This window comes from Antechinus flavipes, chromosome 2 (assembly GCF_016432865.1).
Source record: "Antechinus flavipes isolate AdamAnt ecotype Samford, QLD, Australia chromosome 2, AdamAnt_v2, whole genome shotgun sequence".
NCBI lineage: Eukaryota > Metazoa > Chordata > Mammalia > Dasyuromorphia > Dasyuridae > Antechinus > Antechinus flavipes.
Genome location: NC_067399.1, coordinates 407,006,625 through 407,022,305, shown reverse-complemented (window position 1 = coordinate 407,022,305; position 15,681 = coordinate 407,006,625). Strand labels below are relative to the sequence as shown.

At 35.7% G+C, this 15,681-nt stretch overlaps 1 protein-coding gene across 4 annotated transcripts in view; it reads left to right on the top strand.

Moving 5' to 3' along the window:
• Positions 1-15,008, top strand: part of LOC127550131 (hepatitis A virus cellular receptor 2 homolog) — a 38,485-nt gene extending 23,477 nt beyond the window's left edge. For 3 of the 4 annotated variants that reach the window (XM_051978790.1, XM_051978789.1, XM_051978791.1), the window contains 2 exons: positions 3,042-3,078; positions 14,675-15,008. In XM_051978790.1, coding sequence (XP_051834750.1) covers positions 3,042-3,078; positions 14,675-14,771 — 134 coding nt within the window. In that variant the 3' untranslated portion in view covers positions 14,772-15,008. The remainder of the gene's footprint in view (positions 1-3,041; positions 3,079-14,674) is intronic. The other variant, XM_051978792.1, reaches the window with a different exon arrangement.
• The last annotated feature ends 673 nt before the right edge of the window (positions 15,009-15,681 follow it).

Genomic DNA, 15,681 nt, shown 5'->3' with positions numbered 1-15,681 from the left:
TTATCTAATATGGAAAATTTTGTATACTAATATTGATATTAATTGATTATACTGACTGAATGGATATTAATTGATAAGTATAAGAGAAATAATTACCGCCATGAAATAACACTAAACTGAATAATACTGATTGGAATAAAAATATTATAAATCATTCCTCACAAGACAATCTATCAAACCTGATCTAAGATTTCTCTTCTCCAGACTAAATGGCCCCAGTTTCTCTGACCAATCATTATATTGCATGATCTCAAAAGTTCTTCACCTTGTGTGTGCCCTCAGTTTGGTTCATATTTAAATTCAGTTTATTTACTTGATTTGGGTTTGAACTGATTCACTTAATAGACCTTAGGACTCTGTGTGTTGGGTGGCATTTTTCACCTTTTGAGTAAAACTTTGTTTCAGTTTATAGTTTATTAAAAACCAGCACAGAAAATTAGTAGATTTTTTGTTGTTGTTCTGGTTATACAATCTGTTTAAGACCTTAAAAACTGTGTTCCATGTCCAAGACTGTATCTAAGGCACTCTTTGACAATCATTTTGAGTTTAACAAACACTAAATAAAATGATTGCTTTTAATATATGTAGTAGGAGGGGCAGCTAGATGATATAGTGGATAGAGCACCAGCCCTGAAGTCAGGAGGATCTGAGTTCAAATTTGACCTCAGACACTTAACACTTCCCAGCTGTGCAATCCTGGGCAAGTCACTTAACCCTAATTGCTTCAGCAATATACATACATATATATATATATATATACGAAAAAAAGGATTTTACAAGAAAATGGGGATCCCTCTTATTTATAGCAGTCTTTCTCTATGATTTTTTTCTTTTTTTATTCATTAAAAATATTCCAATGATACTTTTCTTCTTCTTCCTTCCTTCTTTAATTTTCTTTCTTGGCTATCCTATTCCTTCTTCCTGCATCACTAAATTGGTAAATAAAAAAAGTCATAACAAATATATATATAGTCAAACAACAACAATAACAACAATGAAACAAAAACCTCCCATATTGGCTGTATTTAAAAATATCTGTCTCATTCTGTATCTTCACTTCATCACATCTCAACATGCTTATTTATCCTTTAGAATTATAATTGGTCCATGTATTGATAAGTGTTCTTAAGAAAGACATTCATTCTTACAGTCCTGGAAGGGAATACTGTATTAAATGGCCCACTAAATTTTTTTTCTTTTTTAATGTCATGTAATTTAGCTCAATGTTTTTCAGAGAAATTAATTTCTCTTCCACAGAATTTAGGTATATTTATAGGATGTAAATAGCCCCTAGGATCCTTTCCTTCCTTCCTTTCTTCCTTTCTTCCTTCCTTCCTTCCTCCTTTCCTTCTTTCCTATCTTTTGGGTATATAAAGAAATAATCATTCCAAAAGTATTCAAAGTACTCAAGGAAGTGGGAAGAACAAGTTATATGCAGATTAGTAAGAACAAAATAAATAGTCATTCTTGGATGTCAGAAAGTACTAACAATTGCCTCACTCTGGGAAGTCTTCTTGTAAAAGGTGACCCTGAACCACTTCTGAGGCTAAGAGGTGAAGAGGTCGAGCATTCTTAGAATTCTGGTACACATTTGCAAAGGTAATGAGAAGGAAGATAGAATTTCAAACTCTCTTTATCTCCTCAGATGGGAAAAAATACCATTTCTGCTCCTCTTCCAGAATCAGTTAAGCTCAATCATCATTTATTCAGGGTATCTTGTATATACAAGAAAAGTGATGCTGGAGGTAGCTTCCTTGTCTATATATCTGGTTGACACTGATTTAATTACCCTTATTACAGAATGAATTGCTCTAGGAACAAAGAGAAAATCTTGGTGCATAATAAATTATTATTATTATTATTACCATTCTTATCATAATCCTCATTTTTATCCCATTCTGCTCTTTTTTGATACTGTTCCAATAAAAGTATTTTGAGGATAAATTGATACTCTATTATTGTTTTTTCACATTAATATTCTGTGCACTATTACAGAAGAGCATAAAGCAATTACATTTTGTCATTGAAGAAAGAGTTGGAATCTAAGTTCACGTTTTGTAGATTCACTGAAGGTATTTCACAAACAATCTATTAGCAGATAGGACAACAGAGATAACACGTTTCTTATCTTGTTCCAATTATTTTCAATTTCTTGTGCCAATTTTTTATATTTTGAATAATTTCATTTCTATGTGTTTCAGAAATTATGAATATTGAACATTGTTTTTGTTTAATCATTTCAGTTATGACCAACTCTTTGTGACCCCATCTAGGGTTTTCTTGGAAAAGACACTGAAGTGGTTTGCCATTTCTTTCTTTAGTTCATTTCACAGATGAGGAAACTGGGGCAAATAGGGTTAAGTGCCTTGCTCAGCACCTTCTAGGTATCTGAGACTAGATTTGAACTCAGTTTCTTCTGATTCTAGAACCAGAGCTCAATAAACTGAGCCACCTAGCTGTCCATCCTGAAATGGCTTTATCTATTAAGAATATTATTTCAAAACTGTTATGTCTGAAAGATTGTGAGTAATAATTTTTGCTATAATGATATTCCAGTCCAATTCAGTTTCTTTATTGGAATTCTCAAAGATGATAGTAATGATGATTATGATGACAATGATGATGACAATGGTACATTAGTTAAAAAACAATGATAGAATGCTAGATGGCATAGTGGATAGAGTGTTGACCTGGAGTGAAGAGGACCCTGATTCAAATCTAGCCTCAGATATTTACCAGTTGTGTGAGCCAGAGAAAGTCAGTTAATTTTGTTTGCCTCAGTTTCTTCATCTATAAAATGAATGGGAGAAGGAAACGGCAAAGAAATCTTAATATTTTGCAAGAAAACCCCAAATGGGGTCACAAAGAATTAGACACAACTAACTGACAAAACAACAAAAAGTAAGTATGAATATGATAATTTCAATTTGAGGGCAGATCCAGCTCAGAGACAGAGAGTTTAAAGCTTTATATCTTGTTCTATATTTGTTTTTACAGATATGTTCACTTGACTTTTTTTTTTCCAAAAAAAATATTTTTAGGACATTCCTATACCAAAAAGAAGTTGCAGGAATCCAGGTAAATATAATCTTTTGGACAAGGATGTCCTCTGTACATTTCTAATGCTCTCTTGTTTTCATGCCTTTGATTGGAATATACTTCCTATCCTCCTACCTACCCCCAATTATATCTTTTGAAATTTTACCTTTCCTGAGGCTCAAGTACTATTTTCTATAGGAAGTATTTTATGATCTTTTTCCTACCCCCATTACCCCACTCTCTACTCCCATTCCAAGGTTAGAAATAATTTTTCTTTCTTTACATGTATATATTCCATGTCAAAGGATAATTCTGCAGATTTGTGTAAATGACATAGTCCTTTGGCCAGATCTTAGATTCCTAAAAGACAAGTTTCATGTTTTTGTTACTTTGTGTTTCCTCCATCCCCAACTACAATGCTTTGAATATAATAGTTGCTCAATAAGTAGTTGTTAAATAAATGAATAAAAATAAATGTTGAGTGAATATCAGTCCAATCTTGTGAACTTTAAAATCACATAGTGACCTTACATAGCATTTTTTCCCCAAGTTTATATATTTATCCATGAACTCTCTCAACTTTATTCCAGTTATGTATTTCTAGCTGTGTACCAGTGACAGGTTGGGGCAGGGGAAGAGGTAATGGAAGAAAGGTTAATGGTGATGGCAGAGAGTATTGAGGAACAAGCACTTATTAAGCACCTACCTAATACTTTTTTTCCTGTTCTGGGATGGGGACTATGCTAAGCACTTTAAAAATATTATCTTATTTGATTCTCATTATAACCCTAGGAAGTAGGTATTATTATTAACCCCAACTTTATAATTGAGGAAACTGAGGCGAAAAAAGGTTAAATGACTTGATCAGGGTCACACAGCTATTAACTATCTGAAGTCTGATCCAATCTTTCTCACTCTAAACTATGCACTATACTAACTGGTTAATTGCCTCAGAAAAATCTTTGCTAGTTTGTGCCCTTATCTTGAATTCTGTATGTCCAAAATAGATCTCATCCTTTTTCATTCCATGCTCTCCAATTCTAAATCATGCCTTCTTTCCAACTGCCTGGGAATCATCATTTCCCCAGTCTCCCAAGCATTTTGTAGTCATTTTATTCTTTCATATTTTAATTCTTCATCTCAGTTCAATACCAAGAAATCATAGATTTGTTTTCCCCTTTAAAATATCTCAATTGTATTTTCTCTAATTCCATTTTTACCACTCTATGGTCTCACTCATATCTTATATCACATCTACATTATTAAACTTAAATGACAGATGAATTTTAAAACTATATTTTTATGTCACTCCCTTGCTCAATAACCTAAATTCTTTCTTTATTGCCTGTTCCATGCATCAAGTGTAAATTCCATTGCCTGGTTTCCAAATCTCTCTGTAATCTACTTTTCCCAATTGTTCCCAATTGTTTCCCCAATTACTTGCCCAAACACGAAATCTTTGCTCTTGTCTTATCTGTCTTAATGTTCCTAATACAAGTAACATTTGTGCTTGTCTCTCTTCTTTTGCTCACACTGCTCCCCTTGCCTCCCCTATTCAGATTCTATTCAATCTTTAATGGCCATAAAGGAAAACCCAACCTAGTGATTGTACTTTTTAATTATGCTTCAGCATATCTAGAAGCAATGTGAATAGTAGATGGACGGTTAACTTTGGAGTCAGACAGAGCTGGGTTCAGGTCCTGCCTCAGATACATCATAAATGTGTGACTATGGTCTAATCACTTAAACTCTCTGGGTTTGTGTCCTTATTTATAAAATGAGGCAGTTGACTAAGATGGTTTCCAAGGTTTCTTCGAGCTCTATCTTTGTGATGCTCTATTCTTCCCTTTGCCAATTCTCTAATGTTCCTTCAGAATTATTCACTCTGGCTCTTCATTTTCCAGCCAGAACTGTCTATCCTAGAGAGTTTGATTTCCTTTTGAAGAGACCACTATTCACAACCTACTATCCCCCTTATTGAACACCAAAAATGTCAAACAATCTACTCCAACTGCACATATGCAACCCATAATACCCCCATTTTGTCTAATCCGATTAAAATGTAAATTGGAAAACATTAACCAAATAAGTAAAAGTACAATTAAACATAGATAATATAATCCTTTAAAACTAAGTCAATATTATGGATTTAAGATTCATATGTCATTAAAGTTTAATAATGCAGATATGATATGAGATATGAGTAAGAACTTAGAGTGATAAAAATGGAATTAGACAAAATACAATTGAGACATTTTAAAGGGGAAAATAAATTTATGATTTCTTGGTATTGATATAATTTTAAAAGAATTAAAATATGAAAGAATTTAAAATGACTACAAAATTTCCTGATTGGGAGATTGAGAAAATGGTGATTCCCAGACAGCTGGAAAGAAGGCATGATTTAGAGTTACAGTGGCCTCTATTTCTTTTTTGAATTTCACATCACCATAACATATAAAGGTAACAAAGGCTTTTGAGATGCTTGATTAAATTTCTGCTGATCTAATTGATTTCCTCATGACCAGTAGGCACGATAGCCAAGGAAGGTAGCATAGGAGTCACTACTGTTGGAATCTTTACAAACTGCTAACTCATTAGAGTTGATAGATTATTGATCTGATCTTACAAGAAGATGTTTTGGGCCAGAACCTGAAACAAGGTTCTAAGTAGAACTAATTGATATAATGCTTGTGTTCACACCTTTACTCCTTGGAGTTCACAAGTATGAGAGATTCACAAAGTTAACTGTGTAACTTTGTGAATTCACACCTCCCTTGAAGCTCTTAGGGCCAGAGAGCACTATGGGAGAAAACCCACAATCCCTCCCTTCTTTCCTTCCTTCCTTCTCTCCCTCTTTTATTCCTTCCCTATGGTGTTCTTGTTCTTCTTTTAAAATAATATAAAGGATGATGGTTCTCTCTGGGGGAGAGAGCAGGCAGCCTTAGTATCAGTTCAGATCAATAATTACCCCAAATGCAGCCAGCTGGTAAAAATACAAACATTTATTTTCTCTTCCAAGTCTTGTCTCTTTCCTTGGGCCCGGATAACTAGATTCTTAGAGGCCTATCTCTCTGCTTGGTTCCAAGAGCTCCCTCCGAATGTCTCCAAATCCAAAGGTTTTGTCCTTCAGCCTCTGCCTCTGCTTTCTTCAGCCTCCAGTCAGCACAAAGATGGAATGAATCTCTTGTCTCCTTTACTTGGCGCTCAGCTAGATTTCTGGCGAGTCTTTCAGACCAGCTTGGTCTCAGTGGGGGAAATGCAGGAGCCCAGCCACCACAGAGAGCCTTCTCAATCTCCCACTCAACTCTCGACTTGTAGCTTCTTCCTCTCAAAACTCTTTTCCCACTACTAGCCAGCCAAGTGGAAAATATTTGAATGAATCATTCTTCACTGACTTATATATGACTCTTCTGAGAGAATGGGACCAAGGACACTTACAACCTTCTCTAAGTCCTTGGAATTCTCCAGTATTTATTATAACAAAGAAATCTGGAAAATGGAGGATGTTAAGTGATTTAAGAAAGGTAAATGAACAGATGGAAACTACGGGAACTCTTCAGCCTGGACTTCCATCTCCTACTCAGTTGCCTAGAGAATGGCCTCTTTGGGTTATAGACATCAAGGATTGTTTCTATTCTATTCCTCTAGATAAGGAGGAAATTTTTTTTTTTTTGAAATCTTTTGAAAAGATTTGCCTTTTCAGTGCCCAGTGTTAATTTAGCTGAGCCTTATAAAAGATAAAAAACTTATAAGTTTTGCCATAGGGAATGAAAAATAGCCCTACTATATGCCAAATGTATGTTGCTGCTGCCCTTGCTCCAGTAAGAAAAGCATTTCCAAAAGTTATGCTATTACATCATATGGATGATATATTGGAATATACACCTGAGAAGCGAATGTTAGAATCATGTCTATAAAAGACCATAGAAACACTAAGAAAGTACAAACTTCATATCGCTACAGAAAAAATTCAAAGGCATGCTCCTTTTCAATATTTAGGATATGAAATATATCCTAAGGCACTTACATTACAAAAACTGTCTTTAAGAACAGAGAGGTTGAACACCTTAAATGATTTCCAAAAATTAATAGGAGATATTCAATGGATGCATCCAGTGTTAGGTTTAACTACCAATCAATTACAACCCCTATATGACATTTTAAGGGGAGACACTGCTTTAAATTCACCACACCAGCTTACAAAAGAAGCTCGAGGCTTTAAGAGAACTTGAACTGGCTTTATCTAATGTGGTTGAAAGAGTAACTCAAAAACCCTTGGAAATAACAGTTTTTGCTACAAAAGAAGCATCTACAGCAGTCCTTCATCAAGGAGACAAGTGTGATAGAGTGGGTGAACGTCCCAGCACAACCAGAACAAAGCCTTTCTCCTTACCCAGTGCTTGTGGCTATAATTTTATTAAAGGCCATTAAGCGAACAATACAATTATCTGGGACAAGATCTGACAAGATATACACCTTTTATACAAATGCACAAATTAATGTATGCTGCGAGACCATCCCAGAGTGGCAAATTTTATTGACCATGGCTCCAAACTTTGCACATGGATCTCCTTTAAAAATAACCAGACTACTGCATAATTGGCAATGGATTTTTGAGGAGAAGGTTTCTAAGGTTCCTCTTAAAGGACCAACTATTTTTACAGATGCAGCCAAACAAAATATTTGTGCTGTATACTCTCATGATTTAACCATAAAAAGAGTAGTCAAAACTCCTTTTCAGTCCACTCAGCAGAACGAATTATATGTGATCATGCTAGCTCTCACTTATTACCCAGGAGAACTAAATAAAATATCTGCTTCAGCCTATTCAGCAGGTATGGTACAAAGAATTGCCACAGCCCAAATAAAATTTGCAGCTTCTACTATATATCAGCTCTTTAAGGAACTTCAAGAGCAATTGAGAAAGCATCCAGGAAAGATTTATATCTTGTATGTCCACTCACATAGTGGACTTCCAGGTCCTATTTTTGATGGAAATCAAAGGCAGATAGCCTTTTAACTATGTTAGCCAGTACGCCTTTATTTCAGGAGGCCCAGGAATCCTATTCTAAATACCATCAGGCTGCTCAAGCTTTGCGTTTACAATTTGGGATAACAAAAGAGGAAGCTAGGAGCATAGTAAAAAGCTGTACAGCTTGCCTTCCTTTCCACCCTCCTACGCTCCCTCCAAGGAAGAAACTTCGTGGTTTGAGACCCAATGAAATCTGGCAAATGGATGTGACCCATTATAAATCTTTTGGTCGTCTGTCTTTTATCCACGTTGTAGTAGACACCTTTTCAGGATTCACTTTTGCAATACCAGCAGCAAAAGAGACAGCCCGAGTGGTCACTGAATTCCTCATTCAAGCATTCGCAATTATGGGTGTGTCACAAGAAATAAAAACAGATAATGGACTGGCATTTACCTCCAAACATTTTGCACACTTTTGTGCACAGTATAAGATTTTACACATTACTGGCATACCCTTTAATCCTCAAGGTCAGGCAATCGTAGAAAGAAGAAACAGGGACATTAAGAAGCTGCTCCAAAAACAAAAGAAAGAGGGAGCCATGGGTAACCCTAGAGAACTTCTAAATTTAGTTCTCTATACCATTAATTTTTTAATTTTTGATAAAGATGCTCTGGCTCCAGCAGACAGGTTTTATAGCCTATCAGAAGAGCAGTGTCCAGTGCAAGCAGCTCCACTATCTTTAGATAATCGCCAGGTGATGTGGAGAGATCCAGAAAGTGGTGAATAGAAGGGACCAAATAGGCTAACTGCTTGGGGGAGAAGATTTGCTTGCATCTCTACATGTGGAGAAGGAATCAGATGGGTGCCAATGAGCTGCCTTTGCCTTATCCATTGCAGAGAGATGGAGCAGACCCTTGAAACAAAGGAGAAGACCCAAGAAATATCGGGTGGTTCTGTTGCTGATTATACTCACCATTGAAAGTGCATGGCTGACAATGAGACTGTTAAAAGGACTTTTAAAATCTTTAGGAATCATTGGATTTCCTAACACAAGATGAGACTGTTTTAGTTTTTGAAAAACCAGCAAGAATCATTGGATTCCTTCAGATGAAAAATTGTTGATGAGACTATTGCAGTACTTCAGAGCTTACAGGAACTATTGAATTCCTGGCACATGAACTAATGGACAATGGAATCCTTTTGGACTATTTCTCGGACTTATGGACATGTGTAAATTCTCATGAAATTGATTCATGTTATTTGTTACATTACTACTAGCCTGTGTTATATTGCTATGTGCTTATATGTTTTATGTAATTCTTGAGATGAAAAATTGTTGATGAGACTATTGCAGTACTTGAATTTTCATGTTGATTCATGTTATTTGTTACATTACTACTAGCCTGTGTTATATTGCTATGTGCTTATGTAAATTATGTATAATGCCTCCCATATTGATGGATTTACGTATACCATGTATATCTGTTTCAAAGTTCTGGCCCATATTGATGGATTTATGTGTACCTGTTTCAAGTGAGCCCCTTCAGAAATCCACTAATCTGATTTGACTTCCTATTTCCTTTGGTGTTTTCATCTCCCTTTCTGAGGTGTCAGGGAAGGCGTGATCACCTTTTTTTGGGGGGGTTCTCACCTCCTTGAGAAGTCAGGGAGGTCATGACCACCCTATGTTCTAAAACAAAAGAAAGGGGGAGATGTTGGAATCTTTACAAACTGCTAACTCATTAAAATTGATAGATTATTGATCTGATCTTACAAGAAGATGTTTTGGGCCAGAACCTGAAACAAGGTACTAAGTAGAACTAATTGATACAATGCTTGTGTTCACACCTTTACTCCTTGGAGTTCACAAGTATGAGAGATTCACAAAGTTAACTATGTAACTTTGTGAATTCACACCTCCCTTGAATCTCTTAGGGCCAGAGAGTACTATGGGAGAAAACCCATAACTACAAATGACTGTTGAATGAATAAATCATGAATGAATAAATGAGTGAATGAATGAATACCTCACACAGGAACAGAATGTTGAATTTTTTCCTCCTTCTTACAAGTAAATTCAAATCTTTTGAATAAACAGGCTGAGGAGAGGCAGCAAAGGGAAAATTATCTCTATTTCAATGAGATTATCTATAGGATGAGATTTCACAAGAGCCTATACTCCTACAAAAATTTTCCATGTGATTGAAGTTTCATTCCTTTAGCTTAACACTTCCTTTCTGGTTAAATTCAATTCAACAAGCATTTATAAGGTGATGATTATATACCAGGCACTAAGCTAAGCTCTAAGGAAACAAATATGAGAAAAAGATTGTCCCTACCCACAAAGAACTTACATTCTACTGGAGAAAGACAACACATAAAAGGGAGATGAAAAAAAGAAGGGGAAGTAGGGTGGAGAGGTCCCCTGCAGTAAGGTATGGACAACGTGGCAAAGTCCAGAGCATCAAGAAGTGGAGATAGGTGAGGAATAGGTTGACCTAGACTCCCTCCTCAAAACGGAGACTCTAAAGGGAACTCACCAATGGGAGAAAGGGCATGAAGGATAAGAAAGATGGGATGGAAGTGGGTTGGATTTTGGGGTAGGGAATAAGGCAGATGAAATATGGAGAGTCAGAAACGGAGATTTAAGCCCTAGCTAGAATATTTTTAAGCTCTTATTGTTAATTTATACCTTAGAATTTAAGAAGTTTTAAACCTGGGTGGGACATATATTACAAGGGAAGGGAAGTTGCCATGGGGTAGAAATGTGGATAGAGACCTAAAAATGGGAACATACCAGAAGCATTAATTTAACAGTTTTTCCTGGGGCATTAGTTAATCTATGAAGTTAGCTTTTGTTTTTGCATTTGCTTCTTCCTTTGGGCAAGTCACAGACTCTCAGAGCTAAAAGTCACCTCAAGAACTATCTAATACAATTTTCGTCTGAGCAGAAATCCTGTCTACAATGTTCTAGATTTCACTTGAAGAACTTTAGTGATGGGGAATCCCATCACTCCAGGTAGTCCATTTTACTTTGGGGGAAGCTTGATATGTTAAAGAAGGATTTTTTTTTAAATAGAAGGAAAACTGCCTCTGCACCTCTGCATGGTTCCTTGATTTGCTCTCCAAAGTCAAACAAAACAAGCCAAATCTATCTTGTGCATTATATCCTTTTAAATATTTAAAGATAACTATCATGTCCTTTCTGTGGATCATTGATCCAATTCAACAGTGGTATGATTAGTGACTGTGCTGGGGTGAGCAAGGTTGCCCCACCCACTCACTTGCCTCTTTTCTTCTATTGGAAGAAAGTTACTCCTCCTAAATCTAGTTCCTCCTCTCTGGGAGGGGATAATCTATCAAACTCAACAGAGGAAAACAACAGGAAAGAAAACAAGTGGCATTTTCTTTTAATAGTAAACAGCTAATTACAGATTCTTTCACCCAACTTGTTGATTCATTCATTGTCTAGAGTAGGGGTTCTCAAATTTTTTGTTCTTAGGACTTTTATACATGCTTAAAAATTATTGAGGAAAACAAAATATCAAGGACCATTCCAAGAGCTTTTGCTTATTTCCTTTAAATCTCTAGATCCTTTTAAAAAATCAAAATGTCTTAGTATTATTATGAAAATAGTTTTGACCTTGTGAATCTCCTGAAAGGGTCTCAGGGACTCTCAGAAGTAATTGGATCACACTTTGGGAACCACTGTCTTCAAGGATGCCAGATATATGGTCCTTTTGCTTCCTACTTTGAGATGGCATAAAAATAAATTAGGACAGCTAGATGATACAGTCGATTGAAAAGCAGGTTTGGATTCTGGAAGGGTCATTTTCCTGAGTTCAAATCTGGCCTCAGACCTCACTAATTGTGTGACTGGGAATGTCTTTTAACTATCTCAATTTTCTTGTCTGTAAAATGAGCTGGAGAAGGAAATGGCGATTTACTGCAGCTTCTTTGCCAAGAAAACTCCAAATGAGGTCATGAAAAGTCAGGCACAATTGAAATGACTGAACAACAGCAAAAATGAATGAATAATGCTATTGTTGTTGTTATTACCCTAAGCTCCTAGCCAGAAAATCACACTATGGCAAAATATATTACAGTTGTAGGAACTACTTCTCCTTCTAGATATAGATGTTCCCTTCTTGTTTCTCTTTGCTACCTTTGTGTTGTCACATCCATGGGCTGGCAATGTAATGGTTAATCATGTTTGTCATAATGGTTAAATGAAAAGACAAGTAAACAGAAAGGTCAAGCAGCTTTTAAAAAGCAGAACTAAATTTTGAGAAGGGCACATAACTTCTAAAGAGAGAAGGATGGGAAGTCAAAGACAGGAACAATGAGTTTCAATGCGGTGCCTACTCTATATCTTGTTCAATCATATATCCTTCATTATAAAATCTTGGCCTCTGTTCCTCATGGAAACAGCCTTTTTCTTTTGTCTTCTCCAGCCCTGCTTTTCCTGTTAGTTATTGCTGCCCCTCTTCTTCTTGTGGTATCTGCTCTTCTCTTGCATAGTTTCTGCTTTCTAAGTCCATTAATAAGTAAAGGCTAATTTCTTAGCCAAAGGTTGGCTCTGACAGTTACAAAGTCAGCACAATTCCCTGGGGATTATGCAAGAGCCTTGGTCTTGAGGTCCCTCACCTGGTCACCACCTCAAGATATGCTCCTTGTCTATATCCTCCCCAAACTAAATTCCATACTTCAGATGTTGTGAGACCAGGGCAGAACATTACTGCACTACTATATTTAGAATCATAAATGACCTTAGTTCAATTCAATAAAAACCTCTTAACCTTCTACTACTGTGCTAGATGCTAAGAATGCAAAGACAAAATGAAAAACAAAAATCCTTTTCTTCCAGCAGCCTACATTTTTCTGAGAATGGATGATATAATATTGACATTCATACAGCTAAGTTTATAGAATGAAATTTTAGGAGGAAGAGCTCTCTCATGACTAAAATCATTAGATTGTGGATTTAGAGTTTAAAGGGAATTGGAATTCATCTAGTCCAACTATTTGTTTTATAGATGATAAAATGGAGTCTCAATAAGGTGAAGGAATTTGTCCAGGGAAACAATAGCTAGTGTAAAGAAGTGGACCCATTGAATTTGGAACTTTCTGACTCCCAAGTCCATTATGCCCCAGTTTTTTTCTTTATAATTTACAAAGCATTTTGAATCAATTTATAGTTGAATGATATGTTAAGAGTTATCTGTTCCATCTCATTAATTTTTACAGATGAGGGAATCAAGTCTCAGAGAAAGGAAATTACTTGCCCAGAATCTTACAGATAGTAACCGACAGAACCAGATATCCAAGCTCGGTCCAAAGACTCCCAATCCTATCTTCTTCACAATGCATCCTTCCCAGGAAGCTTCCCAGGAAGATCAGGAAAGTCTTTCCATAACAGTGGCATCTGAGTTGAATCATGCAGGAAGTTAAGGATTCTAAAATATTGGAGTTACAGAGAATGCATGGTAGGCATAAGAGAGAGCCAGTGTCAAGACACTAGGAAAAGAGATGGAATGTCTTTAAGGAACTTAAAATGAAGACAACATGAATTTTTTTTAAGTTACAAAATAAACACAATGCAATTCTGGAAAGAAAGTTGTAGGAAAGGGTTGTGTATAACAAACAAAACAACAAAAAGCAATGAAGGGATAATTGAAATTAGAAAACATATATGTTAATATATAATTATATGACTTTTTCCAGAAGCATTCAGCAGCACATGAATATAAGAACAAAGAAGGTGAATGATGATGGTAACCCTTGTTTGGATTTGGCTAAAAGAATGAGTGAATTGATGATAGGACAAGGGATCATTTGAATTCTAGCCTATGTTTATATTTGTGTAATCTAAGATTGGGCAGGTAGGGGACACAGTGGATAGAATGCTGGGTCTAGGGTCAGGAAGATTCATCTTCCTCAGTTCAAATCCAAACTCAGACATCTCCTAGTCATATGATTTTGGGTAAGTTATTTAACCTTGTTTTCCTCAGTTTCCTCATCTGTAAAATGAGCCGGAGAAGAAAATGGAAAACCACTCCAATATCTAGGCCAAGAAAACTCCAAATGTGGTCATAAAGGATTGGATATGACTAAAAAACAACTGAAAAATTTAAGATCGCAATAGTCCATATTCTCTTGATTCATATTCATCTTTTGCATTAAGAATTTCCATGGTTAGGGCAGCTAATTGCTATAGTATATATAATACTAGCGCTGAAATCAGGAAGACCTGAGTTCAAGACCTGACTTCCTGTCTGTGTGATCTTGGGCACTTAACCCCAATTGCCTCAGGAAAAAAAAAAAAAGAAAAGAAAAGAACTTCCGTGGTGGTCTCTCTTTCTTCATCTGTAAAATGAGTGGATTAGTTTATCTCTGCCCTAAAGGCTATGATTTTAGACTTTGAAAAGTCATGAAAATGGCAATTATAATGGCAAATTTGAATTAATACTCAAGGAGGTCAGACCCAAACTCACAATATTGAACTATTTAGCCTCTTTGTCTTTTAATTGATAGGCCAAGGTTGATAGCTTATGTATCTCATTCTTTAAATGTCTTTCCTTAATTCTACATTAGATATATAGGTCAATCTTTTTGGGCTTCATCACTGACATTTGTTTAACTTTTTTTTTTTTTAATAGTGTAATCTCCATGTCAAATCCATTCCCCAAAACAGAAGAAAGGATGAGAGCTGAAGAAAATATCTATACCATAGAAGAAGATATTTATGAAATATGAATGTATATATTCAAGAAGAGAATAATGACTTTAGAAACCAGAAATAACTCTAATCACATCCTTGCTTGTCTTATTTAAGCCTACATGGTCTTAGGTGACCATGCTGTCCCATTCCTCAAATATCTTTAATTAGTCTCTATTTCACACAGGCTAAAATACAAATTCTCTGGAGAAGTTGCTTATTCTTCTTTTCTCAGTTTCCTGAAGTGCAAAATAAACTGGAAAAAAAAAGGGAAACTACTCTTGTACCTCTGTCAAGAAAACCCAAATAACTGAAAAATAAGTTAACAATAAAACTTAATGCAATGGGACAACAAAAATATTCTTACTAAATTTAAAAACTTAAGATATTTGCATTTACCTCTCTTCTGCAACACATTTTCCACCTAGACAATAGCTCTTGGCTTACAGATAAAAGTCAATCCCTATAATTTATTATAATGGCACACTCATGGCATCACAGTTTATCGAATTACAATGACTTAACAGCCGATCAAATCCTAGGTCATTGCCCTGTGTTGGACTAGGTAAAAAGATGGATTACAACATGGGATTCATGAAGCATAGTACTGGCTTAGAGGGTCAACTAGGTAATGCAAAGGATGGAATGCTTAACCTGGAGTCAAGAAGGACTGAGTTCAAATAGAGCCTCAGATATTTATTAGCTGTGTAAGCCTAAGCAAATCACTTAACCTTAGTCTCAGTTTCCTCATCTGTAAAATGGGGTAATAATAGCATCTAACTTCCATGCTTTTGAAGAGAATAAAATGAGATAACAATTATAAAATTCTTAGCACAATATTTGGCACATATATATGTCTTATAAATGCTAGCTATTCTTACAATTATTATTATTGCTATTAGTCACAAGTTTCCTTCAGTCCTGTTGGTTTTAAAGAATGGGAAACTC